The sequence below is a fragment of the Peromyscus leucopus genome, chromosome 8b (genome assembly GCF_004664715.2).
Source record: "Peromyscus leucopus breed LL Stock chromosome 8b, UCI_PerLeu_2.1, whole genome shotgun sequence".
In the NCBI taxonomy this organism is placed as follows: Eukaryota; Metazoa; Chordata; class Mammalia; order Rodentia; family Cricetidae; genus Peromyscus; species Peromyscus leucopus.
In genome coordinates, this window is record NC_051086.1 from 85,833,237 (window position 1) to 85,857,549 (window position 24,313).

At 46.9% G+C, this 24,313-nt stretch overlaps 1 protein-coding gene and 1 pseudogene across 3 annotated transcripts in view; both read left to right on the forward strand.

Annotated features, from left to right (window-relative positions):
- Positions 1–24,313, forward strand: part of Tex2 (testis expressed 2) — a 121,107-nt gene that overhangs the window by 45,480 nt on the left and 51,314 nt on the right. For all 3 annotated transcript variants that reach the window (XM_028865195.2, XM_028865196.2, XM_037201217.1), the window contains exon 2: positions 2,834–4,502. In XM_028865195.2, the coding sequence (XP_028721028.1) occupies positions 2,859–4,502 (1,644 nt within the window). In that variant the 5' untranslated portion in view covers positions 2,834–2,858. The remainder of the gene's footprint in view (positions 1–2,833; positions 4,503–24,313) is intronic.
- LOC119086988 lies at positions 19,833–21,464 on the forward strand (annotated as a pseudogene).

Here is a 24,313-nt window from a genome sequence, read left to right on the forward strand (position 1 = left end):
AAATCCTTCTCACTTGGCAGGTCTTGGGCCCCTGTCTGTCTGGAAGTTGGCCCCTGGTGGCCTCGGTACAAAAGAGCAGTTTTCTGAGCAGAGGTCCCTAAGTCTGGCCTGGTTGTTGAGGTCACAGACTCCACTGATATTTTGCCCTGTGCCCTTGGCCTTCACCTACCCTGGCCTTCTGCTTCAGCTAGACCTCTTCGCTTTGTCCTGTTTCCTAGCAGACCAGCCTCAAAAGTGCATGCTTTGTCCTCACCTTGTGCCCGTAGTCTCCTTCCCTCGGCAGCCACCGTTGCCTGTGAAGCGACCTCGGAGCAGCACAGCCTTGTTTACTGTTGGTGTGAGCAAACTTACTGAGAATTAGCCAGTACCAAACTTTCTTTTAAAATGACCTCTATAATTTTCCTTTAAAATTACCCCTGTGAGGGGCAGGAGAGACGGCTCAGCGGTTAAGAGCACGGACTGCTCTTGCAGAGGTCCTGAGTTCAATTCTCAGCATCCACACCATCAGTGGCTCACAAATGTCTGTAACTCCAACTCCAGGGGATCTGATGACTCTGGCTTTCTTGGGCACCCACATGAACATACACATACCATGTGTGCACATAGCCATGCACATGTGTATAATTAAAAGAAATCTAGAATTATTCCTACAAAGCTAGGTGGACTGAATGAAACTGAGCTGTTTGACTTTTTTTTCCCTCAGAGCTGAGGACCAAACCCAGGGCCTTGCACTTGCTAGGCAAGCACTCTACCACTGAGCTAAATCCCCAAGCCCTCTCATTGTTTCCATGGCTGCTTTGTCTTTTTTTTTTTTAAATAACCAACGGACCTATTGACTTAAAGATAGCAGGGAAGAGCTAGGCCTGCCGTGAGTCCCAGTGCTCAGGAGGCAGATGTAGACATCTCCATGAATTCAAGACCAGTGTGGTCTACGTTATGAGTTCCAGGCTAGCCAGGCCTACAATAGCAAGACCCTTTCTACAGGCAAAACAAACCAGAGAGGAATTGTCCTGGAGGCTGAATTTCCAAGCTGTTGTCCATTGCTGGATGTAGATTGCTGTGTTTGGTTGATGCTCTCTTCCTGTATCCAACCCCATAGGAGAGCCTGCAGGTCATAGAAGAACGGAGCAAAACTCTGTTGCAAAGGCATCATGGATTTGATGGTGAAAATGATGTGCTCATGTGGTGTCTGGGGCCTGGCTCCCGTGCTCTTAGCCATCGTTAGCTAGTTCCCTCCCCCTGGTGCTCTAGGAGTACCATTCCCCACACCTGCCACACCAGGTTCCATCTGTTCTTTTATTGGTAGTATCGGTTGCTGGCACTTGGAACAGTAGTGTTTGGCAGAAGACTTAAAGGTAGGAATAAGTAAGCAATGCAGTGTTGATGGCCTGTGGTGGGCTGTTATCCGTGTATGTAGTTACCTGTGAGTATAACCAAGTAGGATTTTACATTGGGAGAATTCCCTAGGTCCTCCATGTTGCAGATAATACTGAGACCCGGAGGTCGTAGCTTGTTCAAGTTGTGGCTTGCTCGAACTTCAGAGTCCCCTGAGAAAGGAATGAGAACGAGAAGCCTGTTGCCCTGTGCAAGGCAGATGCCCTTTCCACTCGCCCATAATGCCTCTCTTGTACCTGGGGTCACCTCCCCCCACTACCTCCTCATGTCCTGCAGGCAGAGAACAGCCCTAGGGTCACACCATGTCCACGTTGGTCACCCTGCCACTACTGCTCACTAGTTCAGGGGACAGAACAGGTGTCCAATGTCTCACCTTGGCCTTGTGTCTTCAGAACTCCTGATGTCTGCCCCATATCCTAGCTCTTCTGGTGGCGTCTCTGTCCAGCTCAAGAGACCTGTCTTGATGCCTTGTGCCCAGCAAGATGCTTGTAATTGGCCAGGTGTGGGACCTCACCACTGTCTCCAGCATTTGAGAGTTAGGGGGCTACACGGGAGGATCATGCATTTGAAGCCAGCTTGAGCTACATAGTCAGCTGCCCCTTAGAAGCACGGTGATGTAGATGTCATGAACTAGATGTCACAGGTGCACTTGGCATTATCTGTCCTACTGAGCAGCTCTGCAGGTGGCTGCCTTCCTTCCACCTAGCTATTGAGCTCAAGAAGGACGAAGAGCCTGTCTCCCGTGTCTCTCCGTAGTTCCCAGTGGCATTCATGCTTGCTGGTAGGCTACCGCATTGACACTCAGCTTTCTTCCATTTGAGTAGACGCTTGTTTTACCTGAGGTCTCATCATAGCTGCCTAAATGCCCTGGCCATATGGCACTTGCCGTTGAGAACAGCAGGCCATGGTAGTTAGTGTCTAGTTCTCCCCACTTGGATGTTTGGCCACTTACCGCAATGGCAAGACCGTGGGTGCTGCGGGAGATCCGAGGCACGTCATTAGGGCTGCTGCAAAACCACAGTGAAAGCAGCAGCCCTCCTGGGTTAGCTCTTCACAGGCGGAACTCCACTGGTGACGTTCTTATTCCAAGAGCCCTAAACCCACCAGGACGCTTCATTTGAGCCCCGCAGGAGAGAATTGCTGCTAGAAGTGAGCCAGTTAAAGGGAGGGAGCGGTTCTTCAGCAGTTGTGAGGGAGACAGATTGTTTGGCATTTATAATGCTGGTGTGTGCTTTGCTCATAAAAGAGAATGCCTAGCTGGAATTTATCTGGTGAAAATTAAGCCATTGAACCTTCCAAAGCAAGAAACTATGGCCATCTGCCGTGTAAACGCATAATCCCCTCTAAGTTGAGCTCCCTCCGGGCTTGGATCTGCACGTGGCCCTGTCGCATGTGGAGAAGCCACTCTAACGTCTGCTTTTCTTGCTGTTTTTCACAGAGCCTGAGCCCTCACGAAGCCGGCAATGACAAGTCTGAATGGTCGCCATGCCGAGAAAACCATTGACATGCCAAAACCATCAGCCCCCAAAGTGCACGTGCAGAGGTCCGTGTCCCGAGATACCATCGCCATTCATTTCTCGGCATCCGGGGAGGAGGAGGAGGAAGAGGAGGAGGAGTTCAGGGGGTACCTGGAGGAGGGGCTAGATGACCAAAGCATTGTAACGGGGCTTGAAGCCAAGGAGGACCTGTATCTTGAACCCCAGGGTGGCCATGACCCTGTGGGCCCTGCTGCCGCCACCATCCCGGCAGATGGACTGTCTGTATCCGAGACCCCTGCCATTTTGCCCGTCTCCGAGAACACTGTAAAGCTGCTGGAGTCCCCTGCTCCAGCAGCGCAAGTATTAAGTCCAGTGCCACTGGCTCTGTCCCCAGGGTCGTCTTCATCTGGGCCCTTAGCTAGCTCTCCCAGCGTGTCATCCCTTTCTGAGCAGAAAACCAGTTCTTCGTCCCCATTGTCGTCTCCTTCCAAGTCTCCTGTCCTTTCATCCAGTGCCTCGTCCTCCGCCCTTTCCAGTGCGAAGCCCTTCATGAGCCTGGTGAAGTCCCTGTCAACCGAGGTGGAGCCAAAAGAATCCCCCCACCCCCCACGGCACAGGCACTTGATGAAGACTCTGGTCAAGTCCCTGTCCACAGACACTTCTCGCCAGGAGTCGGATGCCGTGTCCTACAAGGCCCCTGACTCCAAACTCAACCTGCACCTGTTCAAACAGTTCACACAGCCCCGGAACACGGCTGGGGACTCCAAGACCGCGCCTTCTTCCCCGCTGACGTCCCCCTCTGACACTCGCTCCTTTTTTAAAGTGCCCGAAATGGAGGCGAAAATCGAAGACACTAAACGCCGCCTTTCCGAAGTCATCTATGAGCCCTTCCAGCTCCTCAGCAAAATCATCGGGGAGGAAAGTGGCAGCCACAGGCCCAAAGCCTTATCTTCAAGTGCTTCAGAACTCTCCAATCTGTCCAGCTTGAACGGGCACTTGGAAAGCAATAACAACTACAGCATCAAGGAGGAGGAGTGTGACTCCGAGGGGGAAGGCGACGGCGGCGACTCCAACGCCCCCAGGAGCGACCACCCGAAGCCCCCCGAGGATGCTGTGAAGGAAGTGGAGCCCAAGGGTTCCCAGGGGAGCGGTCTGAAGGATTTAGGCCTGAAGACAAGTTCTCTCGTTCTTGAGAAATGTTCTCTGTCTGCCTTAGTGAGCAAAGAGGACGAAGAGTTCTGTGAACTGTACACTGAGGACTTTGAGCTGGAGACTGAGGGCGAGGGGAGACTTGATAAGCCCCTGGATGTCCCCCTCAAGCCAGAGGTGCTTGCCGATGATGGCGTGGTTCTGGACAGCGAGGACGAAGCGGACTCGGCCACCCAGCTCCAGGAGTTACCAGTGAAGACGCTAGGCTTCTTTATAATGTGTGTCTATGCGTACCTCATCCTCCCCCTCCCCTACTACATGAGTGGACTCTTCCTGGGCATTGGCCTTGGGTTCATGACTGCTGTTTGCATGATCTGGTTTTTTACACCACCAAGTGCTCATACATACCACAAATCACATAAAACTCTGCGACACTGGAGCACGAGATCCCTGGACATCAAAGAGCCTGAAATACTGAAGGTAAGTCTCTCCCACCAATGTCAAGCATGCTAGCAATGAGTGAACTTCGTCTTTGAGCTGATGGCTAAAGGTGTTTGCATCGGGAGTGTTTAAGACTTTGGAGTCTCTCTGTTCTCCAGGAAACCACACTACCCTGGAAGCCTTGTACATCATGATTACCTGTTTACCGGGTAGCTTTTTGAAGTTTTCCATGGCCCCAGAAATTGACACTGCTATCTAGTTCCTTCTTAGCTCTATCCTTCAGTTAGCCAGGTACTTGCTACATTTTGAGGATCTGTCCTGGCTGAATGTTAGGATTCTATATTCTTATTTTTCAGACAGTCTCACTATGTAGCCCTGGCTATCCTGGAATTTACTATGTAGACCAGGCAGGCCTTGAACTTAGAGATCCATCTACCCCTGCCTCCTAACTGCTGGAATTAGAGGCATGCACTGCCATGTTTGGCAGGATTATATATTTTTGAGATTCTGGCATCAGGATCAATGCTTATAGAACTGCAGGAGAGGGCCAAGAGGAAAGAGACCAGGTCATGTCGTCATTTGATGACAGCTTGTCTCTATGTACTGAGAGAAGGTAACAATGTCAGGCTTTGAGTCTCCCTCTGGGGGAGGGTTTTCTGGGATAATCTTTGGGGGTGCGGGACTTCTGTTTATTTCTGTACATTTACTTACTTCTGGCTGTTGTGTATGCCTCGTAAGATTTGTAGCATAAAACTACAGTTGTTGCCCGGCATGGAGGTGGCACACATCTATAATCTCAGCATTTGGAAGACAGGCACAGGAGGATCTCTGTAATTTGAGGCCAAACCTGGTCTGCAGAGTGAATTCCAGGCCATAACTATATAGTAAGACCCTGTCTCAAAACAAAACAACAGAACAGCAAAAAAACCATTTGGGGCTGGAGAGACGTGGTTGAGAGCAGGCGTTACTCCTGCAGAGTTGAGTTTGTGTCCCAGCACCCATGTCAGGCCAGTTCACAGCTGCCTTTAACTTCGGCTCCAGGGGATCCAAGGCGTTTGGCCTCAGAAAGCACCTGCACACACACATGCATGTGCACATACCACACACACATAATATGTGTTAAACATTTGAAATCAAAAGCAAGCTATAATAGTCATTTATATAGTTTCTGAGTTATTTATACACATACTTATATAAGGTGTAGAATCAGGAATGTTTAAAGGTCACTGCTATATAAAAGTTGTCAAGGTCAACCACACCAGTCTCCTGTTGACATTAGATGCTTCCAGTTTTACACAATGAGACAGGGACTCTCTTTGTCCCAGGGTTTTGAGACCACTGTGACCCCTCACCCCCTTCCCATGGAACAGCTCTGCAGAAAGTTCATTCCCAGACTTTGCCTGAGAAGCCCTTGCCGCCCTTACAGGTCTTCAAGACAAATTCTGTTTTCTTGGAGCAGTTTTGAATCTTATTTGATCATAACCTGTAGCTCTTTAAGTTAGAAGCTTGTTTGGTCTCTGTTAAATTTCTAGATTTTTCTTCCCTGCTATCTAAATAATACTCTAGAAATGATAACACAGTCTTTCTTTATTAAACGAAAAACAAAACAGAACACCTGGGGTAGGATGGGGACTCATTCCAAGATTTTATTTGTTGTTTTCTGGTTTCTGTACCTTTCTTCCTTGTCCAAGAGAAAGACACAGGGAACTCAAAAAAAATTATTCTCTATCAAACCTGTGTTGATTTGATATATTATCCTAGGTTTTTTTTTTCAGTTCTGAATTTGTGTCTGCATCTCACAGACTCACCCACTGTTCTGTGTGATTTAATGCAACCATGTATCTTGCAGCCTGACTCTTTTCTTCCTCTTGGCAGTTCGTTATGAGACAGTTTCTTTTTTTAAGGGAAGCTGGTGTTGGCTCTTGAGGATGTGACACCCTTTGCTTAGCATGACTATGTGGAGTGGAATGAAATGACTCACGCAAGGTGGCTCCACTCTTTTGGAAGGGTGATGCTGTGACTACCTGATTTACACGTGCTCTAGGTGACTTAGTGGTAATTTTAGCAAAGAAAAATGGTGTTTGTTAGTTTCAGAGCCACAGACTGACTGGAGCATTTGATTTCAACCGTTTGAGCGTTGGTTCGTCCTAGGAAAAATTTCATTGTAATATAGTCAGTCTCTAGTGTTGATCCAGTCCCTGCTGTGGGCTGACAGTTTACCAACTACCCAGAGGGTGACGCTGCAGTGGTATTTAAATGTTACTACAGTTGGCTCGCTTTCGTCTGGCAAGGGAAGCAGTAAAGGTGGGGTGCTGGGCGTGGGTATGTTGTCTCGTTCAAACTGTATCCCAGCCCTGCTCAGTTCGGGTCTGTGCTCATGAAGGAATGGAGGCACAGTGTTACTTGTCCACATCTGTGCAGTGTGACAGGTGTGTGTGTGTCAGTTTGTTTTCTGGTGCTAATTACATAGATTTGGTGGGACCCACCTGTCATTTCAGCATTTGGGAAGCAAAGGCAGGATGCTTAGAAGTTTGAGGGAAGAGAAGTTGTTATTTAACTCATGGTTCTAGCCCAGAGTTATCAGGGAAAGGCCTTCTTCCTGGCAGAGTGCTGAGGCACACGGGGCATCATTGCTGGGTGACAGGGGCCACTGTGAGCATGTGCTCTGTCTTCCCTGTCTTCTTTCAGAACCACCAGATTTCAATCCTGAGCTCCCAGCCTGGTGGCTTTATCTAATCTCAGTCACCTTCCAAAGATCCTACCTCCCAAACTCAAGGTCAAATCCAGTTCTCACCCTGCTGATATCTCACAATGGGTTTGGGTTGGGTTGAAATAATCTGAATAATTCTTTTCCACTTTGGCCCATAGCTTGCTTAGAATGGTTTCATTACGAATACGGGTAACTATATTGTAGCCTGAACTCTTGCTTGGTGTATACCGCTGCTTTCAGAGACTGGCTGAGCATGCTATTTAGAAAAGGGGAAACGGGAGCTGACAAGGTGGCTCAGCACCGTGCAGAGGACCCAGGTTCAGTTCCCAGACCTACATGGCAACTCACAGCCATCTATAATTCCAGTCCCAGGGGATCCAGTGCCCTCTTCTGACCTCTGAGGATACTAGTCATGTATGTGATGCACAGACATCCATGCGGGCAAAATGCCTAAACACATAAATACAAAATGAATCCTTTAAAAATCAAGTGTAGAGGGGCTGGAGAGACGGCTCAGTGGTTAAGAGCACTGGCTGCTCTTCCAGAGGACCTGGGTTCAATTCTCAGCACCCACATGGCAGCTCACACCTGTCTGTAACTCCAGTTCCAGGGCTTCTGACGCCCTCATACAGACATACATACAGGCAAAACACCAATGCACATAAAATAAAAATAAATAAATTAATTAATTAAAAATAATCACGTGTAGAGAAGGAACACTACTGTAGGTTAGAAGGGTGTTTATTGCAGGCTATGGATTGCCAATGTAAATAACCCAGGAGCTTGGTTTTTCTGAGTGAGGTCATTTTTCCCCCTTGGGGATCATTTTTAAAGATAATGACATTTGAAGACACTTGTCAGCAGTGACAAAATTTCAAATGTGATAAGAAGAGTCCTAAGTTCAACCTTGGCCATCCGTGTTGTGTTTCTCACTAGACTTGCGTGCCCTACTCTCCAAATGAGTTAGACTAATGCCAACTTGAACAAAACATTGGGATTTTGTCTCTCAAGCACACAGCCGAATATGGGTATTGTAGGTGGGTAAGTGGGTCCCCTATACTTGTCAATTCAGGGGCCCTGGGCTTTTGCTGTCCTGTTCCTCCACCTAGGGCTCAGCCAGCTTTTTCTTAAAGGGTAGTAAGTGTCTTTGACTGTGGGAGGTATAGTCTCACTGCAACAGAGGAACAGCCACAGATAGCAGAGCAATGAATTCATGTGGCTGTCTTCCCAGTTTGCCAAGCCCTGCCATAGGGTTAAGAGTTCTCTAATGCAGAAAGGAAAAACATGCCTACTTATATATCTAGACCCAGAAGTGACGCCTCTCATCCGTTTGTACTCCACTGGGTGAACTTACTTGCACAGGTCTATAAAATGGAAATGCCTTGGCCAGGCAGCTTCCAGCTCACCCTGCATAGGACTTCCTAGCTGTAGTCACAGGCTTATTGTCCGGCTTCCACGGAGCTCTGTGTGCTTCTCGATGGCTGTGTTCATCAGCCATGTGTATCCTCAGCACCCGCTGTGTGTTAGGCATGTGGTGAGAAATGTCCAGATGAATGCTTGGGTTCGTGAGTGAGTAAGAAGTTCACCGGGGGGCAATATTAGTTACTCTTCCTGTCGCTGAGACTGAATATGTGACAGAGCAACCTAAGGGCCCACGGTTGTGGGGGTACTGTCTGTCCATCATGGAGAGGTATAGTGACTGGTTTGGTCCACGGTGATGGGAGTGTGAGGCAGCTGATCACACAGCAGCACATGGGAAACAGGACTATCACTAGAAGTGGGGCCAGGCTATAACTCCAAGGCTGGCCCCAGAGGCCTATATCAGCCAGCTAAGCCCAAGTCCACTTTTGCTTCCAGGTCTGTCTATGCCAGTGACGTGATCCAGGAGCCAGGCGCTGGTTTCTTTATAAAACAGGCCTGTTGCCATGGTTTGGTTGTGGTTTGCTCCCACTGAAATGCAGGTTGAAATTTAATTTCCAGTGTAACTGTGCTGAGCGATAATTAGAAGTTGGGCATGCTGGAACATGCCTATAATCCCAGCACTTGAAGCACTATGGAGGTGTATACACCAGAGGATTGAAAGTTCAAGGTCATCCTAGATACAGAAAATTTTAGGCCGGTTTAGAATTCAGGGACCCTGTGGTCCATTTCTGTTACTCCATCACTTGGGAGGCAGAGAGGTAAGAGCATCACAAGTTCAAGGCCAACTGGGGCTATATAGAGAGTTCTAGGCCAGCCTAGGCAAATACTGGCCTAGGCAAATAGCAGGGCCTTGTCTCAAAAGGGAAAAAAAGTAAATTGGCTCATGAGAGCTTCGTCCTAATGATGGGATGAGTGCAGCCTCTATAAGAGTTGGTTAGTTATGAGAGCTTCGTCCTCATGATGGGATCTCAGCTTCGTAGGAGGTGGAGGTTAGAGGATCCAAGTTCAAGCCTACCTGGGCTACAAAGTTAAGTTTGTGGTCAGCCTGGATAACTTAGTGAGAAAAAGACCTGGGGATTTGGCTCAATGGTACCTGCATACCTGAAGGCCCTAGGTTCAACCCCCAATACTACTAAAGGAATTCAAACAATAAAATGAATAAATTGTGCAGATTGAATATTTTGTTAATAACAACAGAAATAGATATCTGTGAACCTGTGTCTGTGATGAGTAGAAATACCTACTTTTGAATAGTTTGATTTGAGCTGTTAGTTAGCTGGTTTGAGTTATTTTCCATGTATCTGTTGCTATTAGTTTTTGTAAAGAATGAAATGATGCAAATCTTGAGGGCAAGTATGGGAACTTTTAAAACCCTCCCCAAACTTCATAGTAGGCCGTAAGACCTGCCATTAAGATTTTTAATACAGATTTGAGCCCCTCGATAGTGATCCTGCACATTCCACGCCCTGAGATTCCAGGGGTGTTTAACTTTTTGACATTGCAATATGACTTCATCATCTACAGATGTGTTGGGCCACGATCATAGCTATCTTGGGATGCAGTGGCCTTTGGGCTGTAGGTTGGACACATCTGTAAGCCCCCTTCATCTGTGAACTATGAACCGGTTGAACTGGAGCTGGATTGCTCGTGGAGTTTTTTTTTAGCACTTGAGAGCCTGCGGCATGAGGATCACAAGTTCAAGTCCATCTTGGACTACCTAGGGATACTCTGTCTCAACAAAATCATACTAGACAGACTATTGAGGAGAACACGTGACTTCAAGCTTCTGGGTCATGTAGGTTCTTACCCATAGGAAGTACTTAGAGCCTTCAGAGGACAGAGTCTGGCTCCCTTACCGGCCCTGTGAACGACTTAAGGGACACAATAGTTTCTCTTCTCTGTGAGTTCACAGGGTGAGGAGGAAAGGAAAGATGCTCTGTACTTTTTCATTGCGCCTATACTGTAGACATTTATTTAAGCGAGGTGCTGAAGGACCGACCAGTGAGTGGGCTAGCAGTAAGAGCAAGCCAAGCCTGACAACCTGGAACCCACATGGAAGGGGGAGAACTGGCCCCTGCAAGGTGTCTTCTGCCTTCTATGTGTGCACCTGGTGTGTGTGTGCGCGCGCACACACACACACACACACACACACACACACACACTTGTGCACACAGTAAATAAACATGGTGCTGTAGCAGTGGTGAGGATGGGGTCGCTAATTCAAAAGGCCAACCTGCAGCTAAGTGTTAGTTAGTTATTTTCAAAGACAACTGTGGCTGTCTAGGGCACAGCACACCACCGTTTCCTGCTAGCCCAACTGATCATCAGTCATACTGACTGGCGCACAAGCAGGAAGGGCCTCTGTGTGACCCATGAACTGTCTGTCACAAAGGCTCTGGAAGAACTCCCAGGAGCATAGCACACTTATTTTAAGGTGTGGGAGTTCAAACAAATGAGAAGCAGCAGTGGGAGCAGGACCTGCCACGGGCAGCCAGCCCAGGGACGCAGAAGCGTGAAGGCGGCAGCTACCAGACTTGAAGCTTGGTGGGCTGGGTAGGGTAGCTCAAGGCAGCCTCTTGTGTGTCACAGGCTCAAGAATGTCACACTACAGATCCTCTCTTTCTCATATGCTTCTGGAGTTGATATTTCGGGTGCCCAGCTAGAAGTCCTGGGCTGGAAGCCCTAGAAAGGAGTGTGTCAGGTCCTGGAGGTCTGGGGTGGTAGTTAGCCAGTGCCCTTAGGATGACTACTGAGCGTTCCCAGCCAGATCAGATGGGCCCCCTCGGAGCATGCCCTGTCACTCAGCCAGGAGTGTGTTTCATCCAGGGTCTCTCTTACATGCCAACTTTCCCACTTGTTTATAATGAAAAACTTCCCGAGATCCCATACGGTTCTTGGATTTATGCTGGAGTGTGACTCAGATGCAGTTTTGAATTATATTTATGAGCAAGTTCTTATCTGACATATAAATTACCAACATCCAGAGCAGTAGGATGTCGGTTCCCAGAGTAAGAATTGTCTAGAGGGTTGGCTAAAATTACATTTATGCCTTTGCAGAGACTAATAAAAATGAATTTTGGAAAACCTTTGTTTGGCAGCGTTAGATATAATAAAAGGGACAGGTTGTTTTTTAATAATTAGGTTCTCTAAAATACAGGCTTTGGTTTTGACATATAAAAAAGTAATTTTGAGGGGGCTGGAGAGATGGCTCAGAGGTTAAGAGCACTGGCTGCTCTTCTAGAGGTCATGAGTTCAATTCCCAGCAACCACATGGTGGCTCACAGCCATCTGTAATGAGATCTGGTGCCCTCTTCTGGTGTTCAGGTATATGCAGGCAAGCAGAACACTGTGTATAGATAATACATAAATAAATCTTTAAAAAAAAAAAGTAATATTGACCATTCCAAAATGGCGAGAGGCTGGCAGATTAGGAGTCCAGGGCCAGCTTTAGCTACATAGCAAGTTCAAAGCCAGCCTGGACGACATTAGACCCTGTCTCAAAAACAAAAATCAAATCACAACAGCAAACATCAAGAGTAATTTTGGAGCCAGACCTGGTGACTTCAGCACTTGGAAGACTGAGGGAAGAAGATCTTGAGCTGGAAGCCAAATTGGTCTCAGAAACCCAAAAGCTGAGACTGGAGAGATGGCTCAGTAGTTAAGAGCGCTTGCTGCTCTTCCAAAGGACCTGAGTTTGATTCCTAGTGCCCACACTGGACATTCAACCTGTAACTCCAACTCCAAGAGATCTGATAACACTTTTTTGACCTCGGGGCACCTGGACACATGCATAGCATAGACTAGCTCAAACTCAGATCTTCTTGCCTCTGCTTCCTAGGGAAAGAAAAGCAATCTTTAAAAAGTCAGTAACAAGGGGCTGGCACTTAGCTCAGTGGTAGAGTGCCAGTCCTCAGCTCGGGGGGGGGGGGGGGGAGGGGGGGATGGGGAGGAAGCTGGAGGGACAGCTCAGTGGTAGGTAGAACACTTGCCTTGCCTAGCATGTGTTCAGTCCCTAGTCTGCCTCCATTTCCAAATTAATTTTGTAGGAAAGAATGTAGAGAAGAAACTCTAACTTGTAACTTCAAGTTCATGATTTTTTTTTTTTTGAATTTTGAATTTTAAGAAATTAGAGGGGGTTGGAGAGATGGATCAGCGATTAAGAGCACTGGCTGCAGAGGTCCTGGGTTCAATTCCCAGCAACCACATGGTGGCTCACAACCATCTGTAATGAGATCTGGCACCCTCTTCTGGCGTGCAGGCAAACATACAGGCAGAACACTACACATCAAGAAATTAAAATAAGCAACCATTAGGAAAGAGTGGCCTTGTCTTGTGCAGCAGCAGGGGTCGGGTTGCTTTTTGATGGTGAGTAATTGTAAACTACAGAAGCATTTTCTGCTCTGCTCCTGTAATGGATCACTTGAGTTTTTATGTGTGGCTTTTATAAATACAGCTATTTTCTTAGTGCACCTTGTTCAGGCTCTGGAGAGATGGCTAAGGGGTTAAAAAGCCTTACTACTCTTGCAAAGGATGAGTTCCACTCCTAGCATCTGTGTTGGGTGACTCCCAGCAGCCTGTAACTCCAGTTCCAGGGAATCTGATGCCCTCTTCTGGCCTCCACAAGCACCTGTACTCCAGTGCGAACACGCCCCTCTGCACACATGCTTTAAAAAGAATTCAGGTGAGGTGCTTCAGTGCAGGTACCTCACATGCAAGCATGCACCTCGTGCTTTTTGTTTGTTTTGTTTTGTTTTCAAGACAGGGTTTCTCTGTGTAGCCCTGGCTGTCCTGGAACTCATTCTGTAGACCAGGCTGGCTTCAAACTCAGATTTGCCTGCCTTGGCTTCTCAAGTGCTGGGATTAAAGATGTGTGCCACCACCACCCAGCTACACCTTGTGGTTTTTTATTTTTATTTTTGTTTGTTTATTTGTTTGTTTGTTTTTGAGACAGGATTTCTCTGTGCAGCTTTGGAGTCTGTCCTGGAACTCACAACAGAGATACGCCTGCCCCTGCCTCAGAGTGCTGAGATTAAAGGTGTGCACCACCACTGCCTGGCTATGCACCTTGTGTTTTAAGGGTGGTTAAAAGTAACTGTGTGAAGTATTCCTGAATTCCACAGGCATAGTATGGTTAATGATGATAGATGGTCCCAGAACTTGTTTTTGGACTTAAAGAAAACTTTCATTATAAAAATTTTTAAAGCATATACATAAGTAAGGAGACATTAGTATAATGGTCCCCTCCCATGTACCCAGTACCATTTCCAATAACACTTAGCCAAATTTTTTCCTTCCTGCCCTCTCTCCCTCCCTTCCTTCCAGCAGAGTCCATCTTGATTGGTCTTGAACTCACTATGTAGACCAGGCTGGCCTGTCCTCGAATTCACATAGATCTCCCTCCTTCTGTCTCCAGAATGCTGGGATTAAAGGTGTGCACCACCATACCCAGACTTTTGCCAATTTTCAGCTCACTAATTTACTCTGTGACTGGCTATATTCTGGTCCAACTATGCATAAACACACAGCATCCTCAAATGCTTGGATTCTGGACGGTTATCCTAGCATCATCCTCTTTGGTTTTGTCCTGGGTCTCATCCATGGAGTAAAGAAAGGCTGTGAGTGTGATGAGCTGAAGACTTCTCAAACTGTGTTTGTGTTTTTTGTTTTTTAGAATAGTAAGACAGGAACTGAAAAGTGCCACCTGTGTTTTCACCTCCAAGTTTATACTTAATGTGTAAGAAAAGTATAAGCTGAGCATCGTGTTAGAGCTTGGAATTTTAGCATGTGGGAAGCTGAGGCAGGAGGATGACAAGTTCAAGCCAAGCCAAGAATACATAGTTGCAGCCGGGTGGTGGTGGCGCATTCCTTTAATCCCAGCACTCAGGAGGCAGAGGCAGGTGGATCTCTGTGAGCTCAAGGCCAGCCTAGTCTACAGAGCGAGATCCAGGACAGGCACCAAAGCTACACAGAGAAACCCTATCTCAAAAAACTAAAAAACAAAAACAAACACAAATAAACAAAAACCATAGTTGCAGGACAGCCTGGGCTAAGAGTGACCCTGTCTAAAGCGAACCCTGTCCTCTTTCCTTCTGAAGAAAGGTACAAAATCCTCTGAAGACTGATCTTATTGTACAGTCATTAGCCTCCAGGATGAGTTTGCCCTTACCCAAAGTGGTTTCAGGGCATGTGTGTGTAAGTGTTGTGTGTGTTAAGAGTGTGTGTGTGGTGTGTTGAATGTGTGTTGAGTATGTGTGTTGTGTGTATTTTGAGTGTGTATTGGATGTGTGTTGAGGGTATGTGTGTGTTTACTGTGTGTGTGTTGGATGTGTGTTCAGTGTGTGAGTGTTGTGTGTTGGATGTGTGTGCATATGTGTGCATACACACGTGCAGGTGTGTGTGGTGGTGGAGCCCAGGCAGTGTTCTTAACTCATCACTTTGTTTCTCAGATTCTCTCAGTGGTATACAATGGGTTGCTGATGACATTATCAAGAAAAAATATTAGTTTTTTGTTTTTATCTGTATTTTTGCTCTTTCTAGGTAAAAAAGTGACTAAGCTTTGTGATAGTTGGTTGACACATGGATGGTCATATTTTAACCTTTGGCCATAAACATCAGAAATTATCTATTTGAACTTGAAATACATGTCTGTATCCATTATCATCACTAACAGGAAGCTTTACTCTGAGAATATGTATGGTGCCTTCAGCTGTCAGCTAAAGACTGTGAGGAGGGGCTGGGGAGATGGCTCAGTCCATAAAGCTCTCACCACACAAGCCTGATGACCTCAGAGCCGAAGAACCCAGGAAAAGGTGCAAGGAAAGAATCGACTCCACAGAACCACAGAGAGAGAGAGAGAGAGAGAGAGAGAGAGAGAGAGAGAGAGAGAGAGAGAGAGAGAGAGAGGAGAGGAGAGAGAAAACAAAAAGTCTAAAAGGTAGCATGACAGTATAGTAAAAAATTGACAAAAAAGGCAGATTTTGTCCACTTGCTCTGCTTCTCTTGTTTATTGTATCTGACTTATAAGAGAAGGTAAATATTGTTGGTTCATATTCAGAAATTGCTTGACTGATAGGACCTGCGATCTGGAAAGCTGGAGGCTACTATCTTATTTGTTTGCTGATCTATTATTAACAAGCCAGTGTTGAAATTATATGAGCTGATGTTTATTATGTATGAACATAAATAGGACCTTGGTTATCTCAGTGGTTCATCTGAGATCATTTAATTTGTCTGCCTAATCTGAGTGCTTCTTATCTCCTGTTCTGTTACATTCCGCCAGTGCACTATAATTTAAATGCATTACAATTAAAAACTCACCTGAGCTTGGGAGATGTTCCTGTGCAGGCTAGAAAGCCTCAAATAAAGGCCGTGTCCCACAGTTTGTGGTTTAGCCTTGACGCCAGTGATTCCAGTGGTGGGCTGTGAAGGTGACCTTGAAGCAGTCGTTTGGAGGATGTGGACAGTATTGATGCTGGCGTTTCCTCCGCTAATGGACTCCCCCTCCTCTTTCTCTGGTGTCTTTGAGTAGCATGTGTTTTAAATATTGGCTGTCTGCTTGGGGCTGTCATTCGGTGCATGAATTTTGTGCCTGCAGGTTTGCTTTATCTTTCTTGGGTAAAATTAAAATTGTACCAAAGTTCTAAAGTGTGGATCAGACTCTTTGTTCCCTATTCTCCAACCCGAGGCTCTCTGATGCTGTTTTAATAGGTGACTCTGGTTGCCAAGCATCAATATGTCAAAAGGGGGCTAACTCCAATTAGTAGAGTCCCCCTTGTGTTTCATTTGTGGGGCAAAAGAAATTTGGTCACCTGTACGTACATTTCAGAGGTGAGTGTCAGCAACGATGACCTCAGTCCTGGCTTCAGTCTCCAGAATTCTCTAAGGCTTCTTTTTGATAGAGGAAGGGATGAGCAGGAATGAGTGACAGGCAAATCCACGTGCCTGCGTAGCCACAGGCTAAAAACATGCTGCAGTGTACTGGTGTCAGCCCAGACACCACCCAGAGGACTCTGCTTCCTGGGGCCAGAGGATCAGCGCTTTCCTCTGGTCAGCTCAGCATCAGGCTGAGCACGAGAGCACTGGCCTTGAACTCCTCCCTGACACTGTGATTGAGAGTGAGCACAATACTAGCTCCTCCAGACTTTATTATTTTGCAAAAGGTTAATTGTAGCTTTTAATCTTTCCCAGGATTAAATGGGCCCTTTATAGATTGTGGTTTGTACTGCTCGCCAAGTTCTCTTCTGAGTCCAGCAGAGAATTGAAGAGAAACCCCTGGCCTTTTCTAAACGCCATCGCAGGACCAGACTGTAGGCCAGACAGCTGCAGCCCGCTGACTAGGCTGTTGTTCCAGCGCACGCACTGTCTCCACTAGAACGGTTCCAGGTTCAGAAAGAAATGAAGCTTGTCTGACATTTCAGCAGTGAGAGTGGAGAGCTGGCCGCTCTTGGAGTGAGAGAGATGTGTCACAGCTCTTTATGCCCGCTCCCATGCCGAGTGACAGAATGAAGCTGGAGAAGTACCTCACTTGGTACATTTAGGGTTAAAAATGTTCGAACAGGTGAGCAGGGGTCAGCGGGTTTGCATGGGCGACAGAGTGGGGTCCTGCGCTGCTCTCGAGGTCGTGTACCTGACTGTTAGGTCTAGAAATCTAACATGCAGCCTAATCCAGGGAATTAGCCAAGCTCCGGGAGAATTTTGGCCAGCTGATGATAGGAAAAGGTGATTAGGTTTGTGTTGGGAAACTGAGTTTTGCAAAGGAGATCTGCTTTGAAGTGTTGGGGTGTCGCAGGGGCAGACTCTGCGGGGGTCAGAGCAGAGTTGAATCTGGTCAGCATCTTGACCTGAGCAAGGCCAGTGCACTCCCAGGTCTTGTCTAGTGTGGCTCCGGCAGCAGCTCCTGTCGCTCTGGGCTCCTGTTTTCTCACTCCATGGAGTTTTATGCAGTTCCCTGTTGATTCCTCCCCTTGAGGACAGTGACCACGTAGTTTCTCAGCTTGTTCTTTGTGTGTCTCCAGGCTTGCAGCGGACACAGTACTGCGGGGCAGGTGTGGGGAGAGGGCACTCCAGCCTTTCTGCTTGTGACTTCTAAGGATTCATTTAATCCTCGTAGCTGCTTTCTGAACCAGGCTTCCTTCATATGGCCAGTCAGGAGGCATTAGCTAGTGCAGAGATGCGCCTTGCTCTCCCTGCGCTATGGAGTTTACAGCTCAGTTAATTAAAGCAATCAGTTAACAGGTCCGGGGAGGACAGAGTAGCAGACAAGGACAGCTTCCTGGGAGAGGTGTCATCTTTGCTGTGACCTGAAGGGTGACAAGGCACTGCCCAGACTATAGAGCCATGTCATGGGGCCATGATGGGAGGCCACACCTCAGATAGACCTGAGGCCAAGTCCCAGCTGTCCCAGTCTCGATCAAGAGGCAGATCATTTACCGTAGTGAGCTTTGTTGTGTGTGTGGTTGTAGGAAATTGGCAAAGGTAAACACATGCACAAAAAGATAATGCACGTGAAGTTCCTGGGACACGCTATGAGCCTAGATACCAGGTGCTATTGTGAATATTTGTTAATATTGTCAAAATCGTGCTTAAGATTTGTTCATTTTTATTGTGTGAATTCTGCTCCCAAAAGTACTGTCAGCATGGAGAAACATTGTGGTTTACACGTAGACTGTGAGTTGGAGTGAGGGAAATGGAGAGGGAGGCTGAGCCCTCTTACAGGATGGATACTTGGGTCTGAGGACTGAGCAGCACCCACATTGTACTGGCAGGCGTTGGAGGCAGGATTGGACCCTGAGCTGTTCCTGGACACTGCAGAAGTCTTGCTAGCAGTGTGTGGGTGGTCAGGGCGTTTTATCAGCAGTCTTTCACAAATCAAATATGAACATGATAGGGTCTCCTAAAGCTAACACATGATTACCCACGGTACACATGCAGTCCGAATCCCGAGCATGGGTGGTGTGTGTTTGTGTTTGGCAGCCATGGACTTTAGCCTGGATCTGGTGAGCAGGATTAAAGGAACGTGACATTTCAGGAAGGAGGAAGTCTAAAGATGAAAGGGAGGGAAAAAAGAAACCACAGCAGCCAGGCATCTGAGGGTGGGAGGAACACAGGCCTGGGTCGTACAGGGCAGTCACTGAAGCAGGTGGGGGAGTTGGGGGGTAGGCATGGCCTGGGCTCTCTGCTGGCCTCCACCTCAACGCTGCAGTGCTCAGCGGGTAAGGCTCCATGGTTTTGATCAGTGTAATTAGGGTCCCCAACTCCCTTCCTTCCCGTTCCTCCTGATCAGGTTGTCCTGATATGTGGCAAAGAGGGTGACCTGTATCTGTCAGAGCCATCAGCAGAGGATAACTACATCCTGCTGAGTGGAGCCAGAGCTCGGGAGGGCCTGCTCTTCAGGCTCCTGAGCAGAGTGCCTGCTCTGTGACAAACCAGTTCCCTGAGGCATGGTGGGAAGGTTACCTTAGTTCACCAGTTACAGGAATTGACCTGGGAACAGAACCGTTCTTCAGCACCTTCTCGGGCACAGGCAGTAGGCCTGACCTGTGAACAGGCGGTGCCAAGCCCAGCTCTCACACCTGTGGTCTCTTATCTTATTTTCCCAACCTTAAAAGCAAAGAAATAAGCTAAAAACTCGATAGAAGTTTCTCCATAGATAAGTTCGTGTTTGAAGAGAGGATATATTGGAGAAAACTCACTCAATGTCAGCCGCTGGTGTTGTCTTTTAAGAGTCATAGAACTGTTGTCGATAATCTGAGCACAGCAGTGCATGGCTCTAATCTCAGAACTTGACCGTGCAGGTCTGTAAATGCTGGGTTGTTCCCAGCACTAGAGAAGTTGAGATTAGAAGAGCTGGAGTTTGAGGCCAGCCTGGTGTACATAATAAGAACCCTGTCTCAAGAAACTAAAGAAAGAAGAAACCGTCACTAAAATAGAAATATCCTGGCACATAAAACCTAACAAGTGTTTAAAAAATAAAGTTACGCTGTTGCTGGTCATGATAACATGCCTTTGATCCGAGCACTCAGGAGGCAGAGACAGGCAATCTCTGAGTTAGAGGCCAGCCTGATCAACAGAGCAAGTTCTAGGATAGCCAGAGCTACCCAGTGAAACCTTGTCTCAAACCCCCCCAACCCCCAGAAAAAAGAAATTAAGAAAGAAATTACTTTCCCCCTGCCCTGAGTTTGAAGGTGTGTGTCCCAAGATTCACCTGTGAGCCTCACCTGTAACCCACTATCGTGGCTGAGCGAGACACCGCTGTTGGAGCTGTAATGGACATTAGATCTGCTTAAGAAGAGGTCTTGAAGACCACTCCCATCCATGATGCCTGAGCACATGGAATTCATGAAGCTGCCACAGCCTTAAATAAGCTCCAAGCCCATTTTGGGTTTGCATCCAATTGTGATAAGCCTCTGGTAAGTTGGTGGAAGCCAAGGCAACTTAGCACCAAGTCACCCTGATTAGGGTCGGTGACAACAGGAAACTAGGAATGAGAAGGCACACCCCGTAATGGCTGGCTGCAGTTAGATGGTGGTTAAGGACTATGGCAAAGAGTCTCGGGCCAAGGATGTCATCAAAAAGTATTTCAGATGAATGAAGTGAACAAATGTTGGCTCACTAACAAAGGAGAAATTATAGAGAGAATGTTCTCTGACCACAATGTAGTTAAACCGGAAGTCAGGAACAGAAAAGTCTCTTTAAAATTCCAAATGTTTGAAAATTAAACAACATACTTGTAAATAGCATGTGGAAGGGAAGTTAGAGAATATTTCTAGTGGAATGAGATAAAACACACAGCATGTAACGTGTTTCAGTGGCTGTGGGACTTAGAAGGATACGTAGCAGTTTTTGTTCAAACAGAAACTGTCGAGGGAAGTAAAAATTACTGCCAGGACTAAGAGAAAGGAGTCACCGCAGACTCTAGACATGGAAGGGATTGGAGAGGGACACGAACTCCCGCTGCGCAAGCATGACCTTGATTCTCCAGCCTCTACATACAAAAGCAAGGTGTGGTTGCCAGCCTGGCCCCAGGGTGGGTGAGAGACCCTGTCTCAAGAGAATAAGGCAGGGAGTGACAGAGCAGGACCCCTGGCATCTATCTTCTGATACTTACACGACTCTGTAACCTAACCTGGCCTCCACTCTGGACACAGGCAGACCACCGACACGTACACAAACCCGAACATCACAGTGAAATATCACATTATGGCCAGAAGTTGAGGACTTAGCAGGAATGAATTCTTTGAAACACACCTTGGTTTGGTAGTTCATAAGGACAAATGAAGGCAGGCCTGGTGGCATATTCCTGTAATCCCCGTATTTAGGAGGCTGAGGCAGGAAAATCACAAGTACAAGATGAGTCTTTATTTAAAAAGACAACAGCAACAGAAAAAAATATGTATCACTTGACTAGTCCATTAGAAGTTAAAGAAATTGAATGCATGGTTTAAAACTTTCCCACAAAGTTCATTTGCAAAATCTCTCAAATAGAAGAAATAATGTGAATTCTACACACAAATGTCCAGAAAAGAGAAATGGATTTCACATGAGTTTAGTTGCCCTTGGAGGTCAGAAGAAGGCACTGGATCCCTGGAGCTAGAGTTATAGGCAGTTGTGAGTCACCTTGGATGAACGCCAACTTGCTAACCACGGAGCCATCTTTCCAGCCCAGCCTAATTCATGATGCTTACTAACACTGAAGGTATTACATGAAAACTAGATTATTTAGAAAACAGTAGCAAATCAAATGGAACAATGTGGATAAAGGGTAAGGGGTTCAGGGTAAACCTTTAGTGGTAGAGTACTTGTTCAGCATGCTCAAAGCTCTGCATCCTGTCCCCAGCAAACACACACACACACACACACACACACACACACACACACACACACACACACACACACGCGATTGAGAAAAGTGGCTGGTAGGGGGGGTACAGATCCTTGATTTGTACTGTCCCCTGGTTTCTGTCATATCAAAATTTCCACCATGACCAGGTTCAGACTCCCAGGGTGAAGTCACTGAACATGGAGTTGGAAATGTGTAGACTCTGGCTCTCAGAACTGAGATGATTCAGTTCCAACACATACATAGTGACCGGTGTTGTCACCAATCCCAGCGATGCAAGATGGAGTCAACATTTAGTCAGCATTCAGTACAGCAAGGAATGCAGTTCAGCGCAATAACAAACTAAAGAAAAAGACATTCGGCCCGGCGGCGCATGCCAATAATGCCAGTTCTAGAGGCAGAAGTAGGAGGATCTCTGCAAGTTTGGCACTGGCCTGACCAACATAGTGAGACCCATGTTTAAAGGTGGGGGGATGGGGGAGATGGCTCAGTAAGTGGAATATTTGTAGCACAGGCGTGAGGGTGCATGTCTGAGTTACACTCAGACCTGGGGCCAGAGACAGACAGATCCCAAGTCTCTCGGGGCAGCTGTTCTAGCTGAACAACAGATGCCAGGTTCAGTGAGAGACACATGGCATACACACACACACACACACACACACACACAACCAAGAAAGGAAAAGACAAAAACTTGGTAGTATTTGGTTTTTTCTGTTTAAGAATTTATTTTAAAGGTAAGTTAATTTTTATGATGGTTAAATAACCGGATGTGTAATCTCCTATCCAGCTGTCATCCAGCCACCTCTGAAGCAGTGAGGGGCATTGCATGTCCACTGCTGCCACAGGAGCCCTGGAAATTCAGAATCTGTTTGAAGATACAGAAGGTTTCATTAGCCTAGATATTCTTTGTCATTTCTCTTACCAATTCAGTGTGTTTTACACTTTTCTTTGGGTATTGAATTCTAAACACTGTAGTCTAGATGGACCTTCAACTCAAGCAATTTTCTTGCCTCAAGAGGCCCGAGCCTGAGATAAGGTAGTTGCAACTACCATACCTAGGAAAGTATACTCCTGCGTGTTGAGAACAATAAACATTGTCCTTCTGGGAGGAGTAAATCAGGGCAGAGCACATGAAACTTTGATGTTAAGCCTTGGCCTCAGTCACAAGCACTCAGATTCCATCCAGTACTCCCAATACTGACACTGGGAAGACAGTTCTTTTCAAGGTTTATGGTAAACTCTCACAGCCAGATACATCAGGTGGGAGTGAAAAGACTTCGGGTGGTTCATCAGAGCTGAACTATTCATCTGCTGAACTAGGATTTCATCATAGTATCCAAGCAATGTAATTTAAGAATGCTTTACACTTCACACAGTTATTTCCACCCCAGCTGATGCTTTGACAGTCAGTCTGCTTCGGTCCTACTGTGTTGGGGATTGTCTGGCCCCCTGGATCACTGCTGGCTCATTTGCAGATGCTAGACTACCCCTCCCCATGAGCACTGCTTGCTCATACAGTGCTTAGGAGTAAAAGCTGCTTGCGGCCAGTAACTCAGAGGGAGGACAGTGAAATCCTCCCAGCTAATGCAGAACAAGTCTTCTGAGTTGTGAAAATCTGTGTAACTGGTTCATAAGTTTTACCCCCACACAGTTAAATGTGTTTGGTGCCTTGTACTGGAGCTGTCTTTTCATGATGGTGCCTTTTTTTTTTTTTTTTTTGGTTTTTCGAGACAGGGTTTCTCTGTGTAGCTTTGCGCCTTTCCTGGAACTCACTTGGTAGCCCAGGCTGGCCTCGAACTCACAGAGATCGGCCTGGCTCTGCCTCCCGAGTGCTGGGATTAAAGGTGTGCGCCACCACCGCCCGGCATGATGGCGCCTCTTATTCATATTCTAGTAGCCAAATGGGATAAAGACCCAATTCTGCACTCTTTGGTGGCTACTTTTTGGCCAAGAAGCTTATCTTTTTTCTTTTTTTAGTTCCTAACTTTTTCCTAGGTGCTGGGGTAGAACCAGGGCCTCGTGCATGCTGGACAAGAGCTCTACCACTGAGCTACCTCCCGGCCACTGACTCCTTTAAGATCTTTGTATCAACTGCTGGGGCTGGAGAGATGGCTCAGCGGTTAAGAGCACTGTTTTCATGAAGGACTTGATTTGGTTCCCAGTACCCACAAGGGAGTTCACAACCATCTTTGTGCCCCTTTTTGGACACCAGACATGTAAGTGATACACATGCTTGCATGCAGGCAATGAACACTTATACACATAAAAATAAACAAATCCTAAAAGAAAAACTTTTAAAAAATCTTTGTCATCAGTCCTAGCATTTTACTTGACATGTAGGTTTGGTGCACATTATGATGGTGGGTGGACAAATGGAGGGCGTTCTGAGGGGTCCTCGTTCTCTGAGGTTTTCGGGTCAACACTGGTGAGAGACTCACATGTTTACCAGTGGGACGGCAGTCCCAATTCTAGATGTTGTAAGTACGTGTCTGCCGAGTAGAGAGGGAGCCAGAAGACATCATTTAGCATCCTATGGAGCTTCTGAGAGGTCTCAGTGATCCACAAAACGGGAAGAATGCCTTCTGGCAGGCCAGTGTTACGTGATAATACTGATGACAGCTATGAACATTAGTACAGTCTGTCTGTCCTTCTGCTGTTAGCATACACTATCACACAAAACGATGGGTTTCCTTGCTTTCATGTGCATATGTGATGTACTTTGCCTATATTTTATGTTTTTTTGTGTCCTGTTTGTTTGTGCAACTTCAGTGTATACAAATGTTATTTTTGAGATCCATGTGTAAAACTGGGTCTGGTGGTACAGGCCTGTAACCCCACTACTCAGGCCAAGGCTAGAGGGTCCAAAGTTCAAGGTTCGCC